Source organism: Pseudorca crassidens, chromosome 14, assembly GCF_039906515.1.
Source record: "Pseudorca crassidens isolate mPseCra1 chromosome 14, mPseCra1.hap1, whole genome shotgun sequence".
In the NCBI taxonomy this organism is placed as follows: domain Eukaryota; kingdom Metazoa; phylum Chordata; class Mammalia; order Artiodactyla; family Delphinidae; genus Pseudorca; species Pseudorca crassidens.
In genome coordinates, this window is record NC_090309.1 from 31,311,091 (window position 1) to 31,326,413 (window position 15,323).

The 15,323-nt window shown below is 50.7% G+C and overlaps 1 protein-coding gene across 1 annotated transcript; it reads left to right on the forward strand.

The window, feature by feature from the left end:
• The first annotated feature begins 1,339 nt into the window (after positions 1-1,339).
• On the forward strand, positions 1,340-8,598 carry CD207 (CD207 molecule). Its single transcript, XM_067703846.1, has 6 exons — positions 1,340-1,370; positions 3,899-4,015; positions 5,373-5,747; positions 6,348-6,499; positions 7,166-7,284; positions 7,769-8,598. Exons 1-6 carry the CDS (start codon positions 1,340-1,342, stop codon positions 8,004-8,006), a joined length of 1,032 nt encoding a protein of 343 aa, XP_067559947.1. The 3' UTR covers positions 8,007-8,598.
• Positions 8,599-15,323: the final 6,725 nt, after the last annotated feature.

The window sequence follows — 15,323 nt, forward strand, 5'->3', positions numbered from 1 at the left end:
ATGAGTTTGCCCTCTCACTAAGGACACAGGCAAGGGCTCTTTGACCCTGATAGTTCAGAGCAGCCTCCTCTGCCTGGCACACAGTGATCTTTCCATGCAGCCAGGTGGCCCCCCATATCCATACCACATTATTTACGATCGCCCCAGACGTAACTGCCTGTTCACTGAGGTCTAGCCCATTGTCACTGTGCCAGAGAAACATTGCCCTCACACAATGTTCTAAAAAAGAGGAACTCATTCCCAGGGTCAAGAGAGAGCTGGGGAGGCCCCCTGTAGTCTTGGGAAAGTCTTCCCTTCTCCCTGGGATGATGGATGCCGTGTTTTCCCAAGAGAAGCACTGTTTCTGAGGGCAGGGTCCATGGTTTTCTTTCTCTTTGCAGCTGGTGCAGAGCAGGCATTCTAGAGGAAAGGATGGTTGAAGGGCCCCACCTACCATTTCTTTCTTCTTGGTTTCTCTGCCCTATCCCCTGTTCCCAGGGCACACATCCAGAGAGTGGCATGGAATCCTTTGGTTATCTGGGACCTGCTGGTCAAATACTGCATCACATTATATACAGGAGTCCCCTATGAATCAGTCTGACCAGCTGTCGTAACTCTCTCCTTTCTCATCTCATTCTCCCCTCCCCTCCCTTCCTCCCAGCCTCCTCCAACCCCTCTCCCTGGTTTGTTGTCTACTTTAGTTTCCTCTGTGCCTTGGATGGAGGGACTCAGATCACCACTCCTTGGAGATGACCCCCAGCACTGCTGGGGCATTTCAAACAGTGGTCTGTTTTCCACTCCCATTGATTATGCCTATGGTCTACCTCCAAGCATAAGGAGAGTCCCAACCAGAGAAGGGGAGAGCGGCCAAACTGTTTCCTTCCTCTATCCTTATCCAGAGGAGGCCTTAGAACCCCAGGAGCATGGCAGTGGGGCAACAGAAACATGAGCACTGACTTCCCTCTCTCATCACAGCGGTGATTTTTGGTCACTCTAGATCTGGCCCAAAGTTCCTCCTCTGTTTGGAAGAGCGGGGATCTCCTAAATGTCTGGGAGAATCGCCCTCCTTCCTGGCTGGAAAGTGAGGCTGAGGCACCCACCTCCCACTTGGTCTTTTCCGGGAGACTGCTCAGGAAATACCTGCGGATAAGCATGGCCAGAGGAAAATAGCTCATGACCCTGCAAAGTGGGAAATGAAACTCCTCATGGTCAGGACTTTTACAGAAACCATCTCTGAAACCCCAGAGGGCCCACAGGATTGCGGTTGCTTCTTGCCTATCTCCCTCATGCTGGATCAGCCTTTTGTACAGCTCTCAGCAGAACACTCACCTGAAGCCTCCATTTCCATCACTTGGAGTAAATGCCCTCCAAGCCCAGTCCCATCTTACGCAGTGAGTCCCGTCCCAGCTTGGCGAGGCTTCCAGATCCTTTCCTGGGACCACTGGGAGGGCACATGGGCATTCTACCAATCACTCATGCTACATAACAGAAGAGGTTGGGGAAAGTCAACTTTTCAACAGAGAGGGAAGGGGACAGACATTCCAAGGTGTTATGTGGCAGCTGCTCTCCCTCAGATGCCTCAGGAGGAGACCAGGACCCCAGTGGTACTTTCTACCAAGAATCCAAAGTAACTTGGATTCTTCTCCATCCCCAGGCCCTGGGACGTGGACGTGAGGCCAGGAACCAGGAGCAGAAGGGCTGACGTGATCCTGGGATTAGGCTGGGTAACAAGCCTGAGAGCCCAGAAACAGAACATTCTGACTCCTTCTGAGCCCTGGTAGAACCAAGGCTCTTCAACTAGGTGAGTGGCTTGAAGAGAACAGGCGTGGTTATAAATGTTCAGAGACTGGCAGTGAATTAGGAGTGAGGCCTTCAGTTTGTGGGGTTAGCTAACGTCAAAGCTCAGAGCAGACGGCGGGCCTGGACGTTATGTGGGTAGGGAGGAAATGAGACAGGATGAGAGGAACACCCCCCTTGTGATCCAGCTTCCTTCCCAACACTTGGAAAGGGTGGTGTGGAGTCTTCTCTGGTTTCCCTCAACCAGTCAGAGAAACAGCTCTAGTCTGAGGCCTATTCAGCCTGGAGAGGGGAGCAGCAATGGGTCTGTAATCACAATGAACTGGTCAGAGAGGGAGCTGGGATCCTCTCCAATATCAAAGGCAGTAGAAGCCTCTGCAAGTAAAGGTAGCGATCTCCTTGGCCCTGACCATTTAGCCTCCAGCCTTGGTCCCTGACACCAACCTGTCATCCAGCTCCATGGCTCAGGGTCAGGGAAGCCCGGTCAGGTTTCTAGTCCTGTGGCCAGAGTTGTTATGCATTTTTGGGTAAGGTTTAAAACCACACTTGCCTCATGCCTTTACTATGGGAATGAATGAGAACTGCTGGAGGCCACAGAAAGATGCAGTAGCTTCCAGAAGACAGATTCCAGTCCACAGGCTGGAATCTCAGAGTTGAGTCATGACCAGCCATCAATTATTCTATTCATTTCTCTTTCATCTATTCATCCATCTTCTATCCATCCATCCATCCATTTTCCATCCATCCATTTTCCATCCATCCATCTTCCATCTATCTATCCACTCATCCATCCATCCATCAATCCATCCAATTATCTGGACTGACTTCCTTCTTCTTCTCCTTTTCTCCCTCTCTTCCTCTCTTTCCTACCTTCCAAGAAATATTTGTTTAGAATCTGTTATATACCAGGTTTCTCAGATGTGGCAGATTTCTTCAAAGTGTCAGAAGCTTCCCAGGAGAAAACTTAGTCCCTCATGGAGCCCCAAATCAGCTCCTCTCTGCCCTAAGCATCTCCCATGAATGAAAGAGCAGCTCCTGGTCTGATATTGCTGGGCCTCCCACATTGTCTGAGACCCTCACAAATGCAGGAAGCAGAGAGGAGAAGCCAAATCGTACATTTAGTTTGAATCTCCAAGCCCCATTTTATAGAGGGATATTCTATCATCTAAGATGCCCTAAACAGAAGTAGAATATTTTATTGCAGTGGTCTGCTTACTGGTCTCCCTGCTTCCAGATTCCCCACACCCTGATCTCTGCCCCTCACCACGATCAGACTGATTTTTCTTCAGTGTTCCTGTCCTTGTCTCTCTCCTGCCTAAAGTCCTTCACTGGCTCCACATCACCTATAAGCCAGAGTTCAAGCTCTTTAACACGACCCAAAAGGATCTTTATGATCTGACCCCAGGTGCCTCCTTAGCCCAGGCCCTCCCTGCTCAGGTCATATATTGATACTCTATACTCCAACAGTGCCAAACTACCTATAATTTGCCAGGCACTCCATACTTTCCAATATGTTAATCCCTCTACCTGGAACTTCTTAAAATTACTCCAGTCTCTGTATTTCCCTTGAACTGTGCATATTCTTCTATTGTTATGCTTATCACCCTGTATTGTAATTTATTTGCTCAGGTCTGTCTTTCTTGCCAGATGGTGAGCTCTTTGAGTACAAGGACTGTGAGTTCTTCAGCTTTGTGTCTCAGTCCTAGCACAGTGCCTGGTATCTAGAAGGCATTCAATATGTATTTGTGGGGTGAATGGAAGGCAGGATGGAAGATGGATGAGAGCCGTCTTAGAAAAAGCTTAGCCTGAGGACAAGGTAGTTAAAGTGCCCATGTAATAGACCCCCTGGAGAAGATGACAAATGGCCTCTTCCTGAAAGCTCAGGCCCTTGAGGAGAGGACCGAGCTGTAGCCTAGGTGCTTAAGCCAGGAATGGGGAACTTTGGGATAACACAATGACTTCTGGGGGTCACTTCCCTTTTCCTCTAGATAAAAGGACTTTGGGGAGAGAGCTGGCCGGGAGCACCTGTGCCAGGAGGGTTACGGTGCAGAATCTGCTCAGGGCTCTGTGCCCAAACCCACAGTTTGCTGGTCCAACAAACGCTCTCCTCTTCTTCCTGCAGAGCCTCCTCCCAAGACGCGTCCATCTCTGGTTCTGGGAAGACTTCTCACAGTCCGTGCTGCAGTCATCTTCCTGATGCTGGTCCTGGTCGCCTCCGTCCTGCTGCAGGCCATTCTCTGTAAGTCCTCAGCTTCCACCTGGGCTCCATCCTTCTCCATGGCCAGTCGGCTCCCTCTCTCCCCCGCTCTCTGGTGGTCTCTCCTGCCTCTGGCTTTTTCATTTGTCTTGTTTCCCCTCTTTCCACGTGCAGTCAGAGAGTCCCCTCCCACCTCCACACCCCCGCCGTCCCCCGTAAGATCAGCTGCTGCTCCTTCCTTTACAATTCTGGGGAGATTTTCCTGACGGGGATCAGCATGCTTGTGCTCTAGGACACGCTCTTTAGTCCCCAAGAAATGTTCGCCCATCTTCATCCTGTGTCATTTCCTCCTTCCTCTCTGAGTTTCGTGTCCCTTTGATCGAGAGCCTTGTGGGTAGCCCCCAACAGTGAGCATGATGTTTCCTGACCCCACAAGGGATGGTGTCCCAACTGTATCCTCAGCCCTAACTGATTAGATGGAGAACCTGGCCAACAGGTTAGGGTTAGGGTTAGGGTTAGTGTTAGGGATCACTGCCCCCCCACCACAGGACTCCTTCTCTTCACTCTCCTGCTCCCACAAAGGTCATGTCAAGGGAGACTTCCTACTTCTTCACTGGATGTGTGATGTATCTTTCTCCCTCTTCTGGCTTTGCCAAGCCTCATGGCCTCTGCTTCTTCTTCCTCTCATTAGGTCTCCAGAAAGCAGGTGGAGGGAACATCTGCACTCTCCCTTCAAGGCCTCGGGACATATTTGGTCTTGGACTTGGACTTGGTCTTGGACTTGAGCAGAGTCTCCTCTGCTTTGAGCCCACTTGGCTTATTTTTGGTTTCCTCTGTGGCCTGTGGCCTGAACAGAGTGTGACAGGGGGTGGGACAGGGGAAGAGAAGAAGTGGTTTCGTAATTCTCCCTTTTTGTATTCTCTGGAGAAGAGATCACCTCCAGATTAGAAGTCTGCATAGGCTCTCCCTTCCATAGCCGCGAGGGGCTTATGGGTAGTCATAAGCCGTGCGGCCTAGAGGGACATGGGAAATATGACAAAGTGGTGTTTGAAGGCATCCCTTTACCAAATGCGCCGTGAACATGCAAAGAAAATTTAGAACTGGATTCTAACCCCCTCTTCTGCTTACCCGTGAGAGTCTCTAACAGAGAGCCCGTGTTTTGTCGATCTTTGCATGATCTGCCTCTCCCAGAGTTCCTGGTGCACGGAAGGCGCCCATCGCATGTTTGTTGAATGAATTCATTATGAATGAGTGGAGGGTAGGCAACTGCTCCTTGGGTTGGGTCCTTGGGAAGCTTGAGCCCATCCCTTCCCTCCCCTTCCTTTTATTACCCTGGCAACAGCCCCACTCCAGTCCCTGGGGATCCCCTTGGCTGACCTCTTGACTGTCTCATATCCAGATCCCTGGTTTATGGGCACAGTATCGGATGTCAAGACCAATGCCCAGTTGCTGAAAGGTCGTGTGGACAACATCAGCACCCTGAGCTCTGAAATAAAGAGGAATAGAGGTGGCGTGGCGGCAGCTGGCTTTCAGGTCCAGATGGTGAATGCCAGCCTGGATCGTGTGCGTTCTCAGATCCGGAGGTTGGAAACCAGCGTGAAGGAAGCCAATGCATGGCTGCAGATGCTAACAAGTAGTTGGGAAGAAGTCGATAATTTCAATGCTCAAATCCCGGAGCTAAAAAGAGATTTGGATAAAGCCAGTGCTTTAAACGCAAAGGTCCGGGGACTCCAGGGAGGTTTGGAGAATATCAGCCAGTTGTTGCAACAGCAAAGTACGTGACTCAGAAAAGAACGTTGCAAGTTGTCCAGTGGCCCGTGGGACCTTGCCAGTCTTAGGCATGACATCACTGGGCTGGTGTGTGTGAAGGGAAGGGAGAGAGGAGCAGGGCAGCCATGGCTGGAAAGTTAAGAAGAGAGGGCTCAGCACTGGGTTTGGGGAGGGCTTAGGGGCTGTTCAGGAGAGAAGGCACTAGGGACCAGCCAGGGTTCCCACACCAAGGCATAGAATATGAAGGCATTAGGGAGTCTCTTTGTCCTGATCCAAAGCCAGCCATTTTCCATTAGTCTCTACCTAGAGCCCAGGGGCTCAGACACTTGTGATGGCCAATGGAAAATTACTCCTCCTCACAAGAGAGACAGATTCCTGATTCAGCCTCTCTCGCTCTCCCCTCTCTGAGCCCAGAGACTCTACCAATCTCAGTCAGACTTTCAGGATCTGAGGGAATGTCCCCAAGCTCCTACACAAGGACCCAAAGACCCCCAGAGCCCAGCCCCATTCACTCTGTCTCTGGGATCCCACTCAAGGATCCCTACCTAGCCAGCACCAGAGAAAACAGGAACACCAGAGTACATATTTCACTCTTGTTCTCCAGATGACATCCTACAGATGGTTTCTCAAGGCTGGAAGTACTTCAGGGGGAACTTCTATTACTCTTCTCAAGTCACAAGGACCTGGTACAGTGCCCAGCAGTTCTGCTTGTCCAGGGATTCACACTTGACTTCAGTGACCTCAGAGAGTGAACAGGTGAGTGCTGTCCTGTGGGCTCTAGGAAAGGGGTGTATTGGTAGCTGTATCAGGCAGGATGGGCAAGATTATGCTGCAGTGACAAAAATCCCCAAATATCAGTAATTCTTCAGAATTACTTCTCACTTGTACACTGCATGTCCAATGAGGGTCAGCAAAGGGTTCTGCTCACTGTGGTTACTCAGGGCTTAGGTCAAAGGAGATTTCATCTCAACATATGTTTCCACAATTGCTGAGGTGAGAAAAGGGAACATGGCACATTGTGTGTTGGCTCTTAAAGCTTCTGCTCGAAGCAACGGACATCGCTTCAGCTCACATTTCATTGACCAAATAAATGATGCAGTATTTGTAGCTTCAAAGAGGGCAGGGTAGTACAATCTTTCCATGTGCCCAGAAAATAGAAATATTTGTGAATAGAATTAATGACACTGTCTAACCCAAGAAGTCCCGTACCTGTTGAGGCAGAATATTGAACGAGCTCCTTTCATCTGGAGGTGGGCTAGCAGAGCAGGTGAGATCGTGGGCTCTGGAGTCAGAGTCTAGAGTCCTAACCCTGTGTCTGTGGGTTCAGGGGCTGTCGCTGAGGATGGGTGAAGAACACCCAGAGAGACAGATGCTCCAACTCGGAGTCGTGGCAGCACCTCTGCTCATTCTGTCTCTCTGCAGGAGTTTCTCTACAGGACTGCAGGCGGACTTCTCTATTGGATCGGCCTGAGCAAAGCAGGGAGTGAGGGGTACTGGTACTGGGTGGATGACTCGCTGTTCAACAAGGTCCAGAGTGTGAAGTAAGCCCCAAGAACCCTCCTTCCCAGACTGACTTTCTTGGGCCAGGGCCAGGGCATGAAGAGTGGAGTGATAGTTCCTACTGACCACAGGGTTTGTGATTCTTCCCCATCCTCGGGCGGCAGGAGCATTGAACAGAGATCTAGCTGACCTCTGCCACTAATTGGCCGTGAAACTGGGGACAAATTCATGGCCTCTCAGTGCCCTCTGGGGTTTGGCACCATGGCCGTCCACCCAGACTTGGCAGGGACCTCGTTCTAAGTTTAGGTCTTTGCACTGTGTGTTCCCGTAGGGCCTTGAGAGTTGTGGGCTGGTGTGGCCCTGACTTGGGGGGTGATTGCAGGCTTAGAGGTTGACAGATCACTGGTCCCCTTCCTCTCAGGCATGGGAAAACTTGAGATGCTATCAACCGGCACCAAAGCTGGGGTTGAACTCTCTCAGTTATTCATTGGAAATACGTTTTTCTTTGTTTTTTTCCTTTCATAGGTTCTGGATTCCAGGTGAGCCCAACAACACTGGCAACAATGAACACTGTGCCGATATAAAGATGTCCTCATCGCAGTCATGGAATGATGCCTCCTGTGACAATGAATTTCTTTTTATCTGTGAACGACCCTACATGCCATCAGAACCATGTCAGGACTGGCCCCCAAGCTCGAACTTTAAACTCCAATGCTTGTTGAATTCAAGGAAATGCGGCTCTCTCCTTCATACTCCAGGCTGATTTTGAACTTTAATTTTTCTTGTTTCGAAATTGTCTTGAAGGCATCCGGGAGTCTATCTGCCTTGGCTAGGAGTTCTCTGACCCCACAGAGTCAGCTGAAATGGAAAGGAGATCTTGGGTTGAAATGGGAGCTGAGGGTGGAGAGGATTAGAAGTTCACTAATTCACCCAGTGAGGTGAATCAGAACCTGCAATCTGGGGGAGCACCCTGGGGCGTCCCATCCCTTCAGAGAAGCCTCATCTTCACTGCATGAAAGTCGCTTCGACCACCCAAGCAATTGTCTGGAGACTGAGACTCAGGGCTTTTCTGGTTGACTCCCCAGAATTCCCAGTTGCCTGCTAAGGTGGCTGTGTTCTCAGTGGGAAGAGCTCTGCTCTTGGAGACCCTGTTCATGTCATGTACCCATCGCCCCCTACATCCACATCCTCTGAGATCTGAGACCCTTCCTCCCTGGGACGGGCTTGACTGGTTCAGATCTCGGGCTGACATGGGAATGTATCTCCTTAGAGCTGGACCAGCGTCCATGCGCTTCTCCCTCCCCCTCACTCGCTAAACTCTGGGACCGAGTCTGTCTGCCGAGCCCTTCTGCCTCCCCTCCTCTTTCTTCTGCATCTCCTCTCTCCCCAGAGGGCAGGGGAAGGGGCCTTCAGTGAAGAGGGCACCTCTGAGCTTCATTAGAATAAAATGCTGCCTGGGAAAAGGTCAATCTCTTTTGTTGTTTTCTTCCCGCGGGTACAGGTGAATGTGCGGGGAACAACATCTGCTCTCCGGACATGAAGTTCTGGGGTGTCCTCAGGAAACAGTTGGGGGTTCAAAATAACAGAGTAGGAATGTTCCAGCCCCAGAAATGCCATGAAATATGAGTAGTACTGATCTCTGGCTTTTATTGAAATGCAGCAGAGCTAGCACTGCAGTGTCTGCAGTGTCACGACCCTCCTGGTGGTCTTTCCTCCCAGATGTTCATGGACCATCTTTTGTTCTCTGCCTTTGCTCCCGATGGGGAGACACATCAGGTTTCCCACTCTTCACAGAGACCGTGATCACAGACATCGGGTCCAAATCCCCCATCCAGGGGCCGAGGCAGGAATCCAGGCCCGCACCAGACAGGAGAGGAGCAGAGAGGAAGCAGAAAGGGTGCGGTGTGAGTGTGGGGTGGGCTCAGCAGAGCGGCCCTCCCCTCCTTGGGGTCCTAGTTAGGTGTCCTCTTTAGGGTCCTGGGGAGGGGACATTTTCCTTCAGTGACTGTGACCAGCAGCCTGGTGTTCTGGGTGCAAAGGGGTCGGGGCTAAGGTCAGGGGCATTAGGAGGAATCTTGAAGGAACATGGGGCAATTGGGGTTTTCAAAATATGGTGATGGACGAGGGATGGGCAGTCAGCAATGGCGTCCACGAGGGAGCATTTGTTAGGCCAGCTCCAGGGACATCTGAGGTCTGAGGGGGCAAGGGCGTCAGGGAAGTGAAGACGGGCAAGTTCACAGGGGTGGATGTGTCGGCATGGAAGGCATCTATGTCTTCTCTAAGAAATACTTGGTTGTTTCTACTCTTCATAATTCGAAGTAGCAAGTTACGGGAGGATGTTATTTCTTCCCAGTGTCGGCTATGTGCTCACAGCACAAGCTGATGTAGAAATGAAATACAAGTTGTGGGCTCAGGGTTGCCTCTAGGGAACTATCCCATTGTGTGTCCAAACATGACACTGCTCTCCATCTTGCTGTCATGCCTGGCGTGTTAGTCGCCACGTCTGGGCTGCCACGCTGAGTAGCACGTGACCCTGCCCCACGCTCCAGCTCCTTCCCTGAGGTGGGCACTTGTCACCAGGGCAGCGGTTTCAGAGGCTTGCATTGTAAGGCCTAAAATTTCACTTATTGCCGTGATATTTTCTGAGGCTTACAGGGCCTCAAAAAGCCTGACTTTGAGTTTCCCAGCTCTCACCGGATATGTCCCCGCACCTGGCCAATTCCCCTTAACTGGACCAGCTGCACTCCACCCAGTCTTCAACCTACTGGGTTCCGCTAACCTGCTAGTCCAGAAACTGTTCAAACAAGCCCATCACATCCTCCTGCAGAACCAGGGACACACTATCCTCTTGTTGCTGCAAAGCCGGCCTCTCACGGCTCTTGCTGGTTCCCTCTGCTCCTGGGTGTAACCCCCGTGTGGCCCTGCATGGTACGCAGTGTCCTCCTCCGGACTGTGACAGTATGTGACTAGTAAACTGCCATGAATATTATCTGCCCAGCGTCAGATGTCATGTGTTTGGCCATCTTGTATTATTTGGGGCAGGAGATGCCTCCCTCACTGACTGAATGCATCCCCTCACAATTCATATGTTAAAACCCTAATCCCCACTGGGTTGGTATTAGGAGATGGGGCCCGTAGGAGGTAATTAAGTCACCAGGGTGGAGCCCTCATGATGGGATTCGTGCTCTTATAAGAAGAGACATGAGGGGCTTCCCTGGTGGTCCAGTGGGTAAGACTCCATGCTCCCAATGCAGGGGGCTTGGGTTCCATCCGTGGTCTGAGAACTAGATCCCGCATGCCGCAACGAAGATGCCACGGGCCACAACTAAGACCTGGTGCGGCCAAAGTAAATAACTAAATTTTTTTTTTTTAAAGAAGAGACATGAGAGCTTGCCTCTCTCCGTCTGCTCTCCATCCTGTGAGTTTACAACGGAAGACAGCCATCCGCAAACCAGGAACAGAGCCCTCACCAGGGACTGAGTCTGCCAGCATCCTGATCTTGGGTTTCCCAGCCTCCAGAACCGTGAGAAAGAAATTTCCCTTGTGTAAGCCTCTTAGACTGTGATGTTTTTGCTATAGCAGCCTGAATTGACTAAGACACTCACCACTGGGGTAAATAGGAAGTGATAAGAACAAGGCTGGCCAGGAATCTCTGGTTGGTCCTGATGTGAAGGGATGAATGGGACTCTCTGAACACTTCTCTGGAAAAGAATTTGAACTTGGAAATACCCAGGGATTGAGGCAGTTAACAGAGAGAAGTTGAGTTGGAAGGGCCCTGAGTTAGAGAAAGGCTGGAGGGGCCACCATGGGGCACCTGCAGAAACTAAGAATACGCAGAAGCTGTGAGGCAGAGAAGCAAAGCACATGAGGAATATATCTGGCAGAGAAAAGAGAATGGTGCAGAGGGGGGAATAGGCGAGACACAGAGGGGAGGGCAGCAGAGTGAAGGCCCAAGAGCCAGGCTGCTGAGGTTCCTGGAATCACCTCAGAAGCAGTCCAGCCCTCCTGACACTCCTGGGTCCTGTGCACGTGTATCCTGCGATACGACCTGCCCCCATGACCCTGCTCATTGCTTTTTCTGCAAACTGAAGGAGCCTGGGTCAGTGAGGATGTATTTTTATTTGGAGGCTGTGCCCCACTCTGTAACCAACCAGTGTAGCATTGCCAGGCCCTCCTCCCTTCAGGAAACTGGGACGGCTGCTGCTTTGCCTTGCCGTGTGACCTTGGCTCACTTACCCCCGCAGGCAGGGCTTACCTCTCCAGTGAGGTCACTACACGGGTACCTGCCCTTCTGCTGGCAGTGGGTCCTTACCCAAGAAGTCCAGCATTGACAGAGCTTTAGTCCTTGTCTCAGGTCATGGACACGATAATATGTCTAATGAAATTCCAGGATTGTTTCCATTATAAGCTGGAAAGTTGGGAGCCAAGGATGGGTGAGAATTTTGTCTCATCCAACTTGGGTATTTATTTTATTATAGTATTATACATTTTTTCTGATTCTGCAGGCTAACAATGATTGACATGCCTTCTCTGAATGTTGCAATGAAATGCTGTTGAAAAAATCTGTATTTTTGTATTTGAATACAAAGAAGAGGAGAAAAAATCTTTGACCCACTCTTACTGACTGACTGATCCTAGCTCTTGTGAGCAGGTACATGCTATAATATTTTATTTTTCTGTTTTATGCTTTATTTGTCTATGCATCTATGTATCTATCTATCTTCCTTCTTTCCCCTCGTTCCTCCCTCCCTCTTCCTTCCTTCCTCCCTTCCTTCCCCTCCCCTCCCCTTCCCTCCCTCCCTCCTTCCCTCCCTTCCTTCCTTCCTTTCTTCCTTCCTTCCTTCCTTTCTTCCTTCCCTCCCTCCCTCCTTCCCTCCCTCCTTCCTTCCTTCCTTCTTTTTTTCTCTTTCTCACATCATGCCACAAAGCTATCTGTCTCCAGCCCTGCCCTTGGCTGCCTCTGCTTTGGCGCTGATGCCAGGCGGACTCTCCCCAGTGGTGATCTGGGTAGCTCCAAGCTTAGAACCTCACAGCTCTGTAACTTCAGAGGAAAGAATTTCCCCTTTCCAATAGTTTCAGCAAAAGCCCAGCATTGGGTCACATGCCCAGCCCTGAAGCAGTAATGGAGGTCAGGGAGATGGGTTATGTTGATTGAGCCATAGGCTTAATCCTGGACATTGGGTACGGGCTCAGCCTCACCCCTGCCAGAAGACTGAGCACGAGGGCAGGATGGTTCTCAAGACTAATCCCGGGAGAGATGCCTGAAGGAGCGAGACTGTTAGTTCACAGCTGCCCAGGGCCCTGCTTGCAGCCGTGGGTCTCTTCCTTCCATCGAAACTGTGGGATTAGCCACTCCCAGCTGTTCACCCTGTGTTGTCAGGGGTTGATATGGCTGATCAAAAACTTCTGGGGTGTCTGAAGCTAAGGGTCTGCATCTCTAGGAGGACGGCCCTGTACCATTCAGCAGAGACAGGGACAACCAACCTGTGAGAGGTCCTGACCAATGAGTGGTTCTAAGTGTTAATGTATAAGATGTCCATTTGATTTTTTCTGGCCAGAGAACAGAGAAACCTCTCGGCAAGGATTAGAAACCTCCTGGTGCTTCTTTCCTGCTAGCAGATTATGTTCTTGTGGGAGAAGTAAGAGCTGGGAGCCTGGAGTGGGGAGGGGATTGGGCACAGGGAAGGGGGCGAGAGGAGGAGTCCTGCTGATCAAGCTTGGAGGACTGTGCCCCTTCCTGGCCCAGACCTCGCCCTTCTAGCTGAGCAAGGGTTCTCCAAAGTTCTGCTTTTGAGGTTCTCTCAGCTTTTCAGGCCCAGGAGGAAACAGCTCCTGAGAGGGCTGACGTGGGCCCTTCCTGTATGTGGGGAAACAGAAACCAAGGCAGGCCCTTTCTTTTCTGCTGCTCCCCTGGGCCTCTTACAAACCTCTTGGAGGGTACCTCTGGCAGCTCCCCTCCCACTTGGACACTCCTGGGGTCTCAGGCAGTGCTGTTATGGACTTCACATTTTCCTGTGTCCTCTCCTATCTGCTCAGCTTTCAACTGGCAGGAGGTAGCAGGCTTGTGGATGGTGGCTCTGTATTCTCCACACACACACACACACACACACACACACGCACATATACACATACCACGCATATACACACACATATATACACATATAAACACATACACATATCACACACACACACACCACACATAAACATACACACATATACGCACACCACACACCACACATAAACCTACACATATACACACATACACATATACACACACCACACATATACACACACATATAAACACATACACATATCACACACACACACACCACACATAAACATACACACATATATGCACACCACACACCACACATAAACCTACACATATACACACACCACACATATATACACACACACATATAAACACACACACATACATACCATGCACAATATACTCATGCACACACGTATACACACATACATATATGCATACACACATATATCACACACATATACACATAATACACATAACCATATATGCAATATTTGGATACACAATACACAAATATACACATACACAAATATACACATGCACACATATATCACACAATACATATATACACATATACACACACACACACACACACTGCCATAGCATCAGGAGCTGGGTGTAGGCAGGCACGCCCCTCCTCGCCCTGCCGACGAGCTGTGCTCCCGGCTGGCTGTGGCTGCGTTGACAGTGGCCGTCCATGACACAGGCTCCTGCTGGACCTAAGCTGCTCTCCTGGACTGGCCGCAGGAGGAGGCAACGTTCAGTGTGGCTTCTCCACCATGGAAGCCGGACGGTGGGCTTCTCAGGTGGTGCTCGGGGCCCTATGGGAGGCTGACTCCAGCATTTGGAAAACACTGTGGGAATAAGATGCAGGGACTGAAGGTGAAAACGGGAAAAATCAACACAATTTGGATGGAACAAGCAACTTGCAAGGAAACTGACATCTCGTAAATGGGCCGCTGGTGAGATAGGGGACAAAGACATAATTAGATTTTCATGAGATAAAGAAAATGTGATCCATTTCGATAAGATTGTAACTCTGGACTGATGGGGAACCGACGAGCGAGAATCTACCGTCATCCTCAGAACAGACTTCAGGAGGGCTGCCTTGACTAGCCATTGGGGCTACTGATTCTGTCCAGCTGGTCACCCCCATGGGGGTGGGAACTTGGGGCTGCACAGCTCCACTGGGATGGCTCACTCCTAGGTCTTGGTCCAGAAGCAGCAGGAACCCCCTGACGCAGTGTTTGTTCCTCCTGGGAGTTACAGGTCTCATTGTAAAGCAGCACGTTGGCTTACCCTGCAGTTTCTTCTGAGTTAGTCCTGAACCTGATCAACTGAGGGGAGCACGGATGCAGTCAGCTTGAGGTGAGATCTTGGATTACGTTAGGTCCTCTTTGATGTTTTCTGACATCACTTCTGACACTAGATGTGTGGTGTTTTCTGACATCGGCTGAGTGTCCTACAATTCAATTCAATTTTGACACTCACCCCTGGAGTTAGCACAGACCCCACAGGTGAGGGGCTCAGTCCCACAAGACCACCCCAACTTCAGATGCCAGGTGCAAGCAGGCTCTCCAGGCAGCCACACTTCTGCCCAGACGACGGCAAATCTGGGGAACCCCATGACCCGTCTCAGGTCGATAATTCACTAGAATGACTCACAGAACTCAGGAAAACACTGTAATTACTTTTTTTTTTTTTTTTTTTTTTGCGGTACGCGGGCCTCTCACTGCTGTGGCCCCTCCCGTTGCGGAGCACAGGCTCCGGACACGCAGGCTCAGCGGCCATGGCTCACGGGCCCAGCCGCTCCACGGCATGTGAGATCTTCCCGGACTGGGGCACGAACCCGTGTCCCCTGCATCGGCAGGCGGACTCTCAACCACTGCGTCACCAGGGAAGCCCTGTAATTACTATTAAAGTTTATGATGAAGGATACAAATGAAGAGTCCCATGCAGGGGTACAGAGGTACAGAAGGGGCCTGGCAGCATGGGAGCCTCTGTCCCCATGGAGGTGGGGTGCAACGC

Excerpts from the sequence above, each read along its gene's own strand:
- CD207 (XM_067703846.1), top strand. The coding sequence starts at position 1,340 with ATGCCCTCCAAGCCCAGTCCCATCTTACGCA. Across the intron at positions 1,371-3,898 it reads GCCCAGTCCCATCTTACGCA|AGCCTCCTCCCAAGACGCGT; the intron begins GTGAGTCCCGTC and ends TTCTTCCTGCAG. Across the intron at positions 5,748-6,347 it reads CCAGTTGTTGCAACAGCAAA|ATGACATCCTACAGATGGTT; the intron begins GTACGTGACTCA and ends CTTGTTCTCCAG.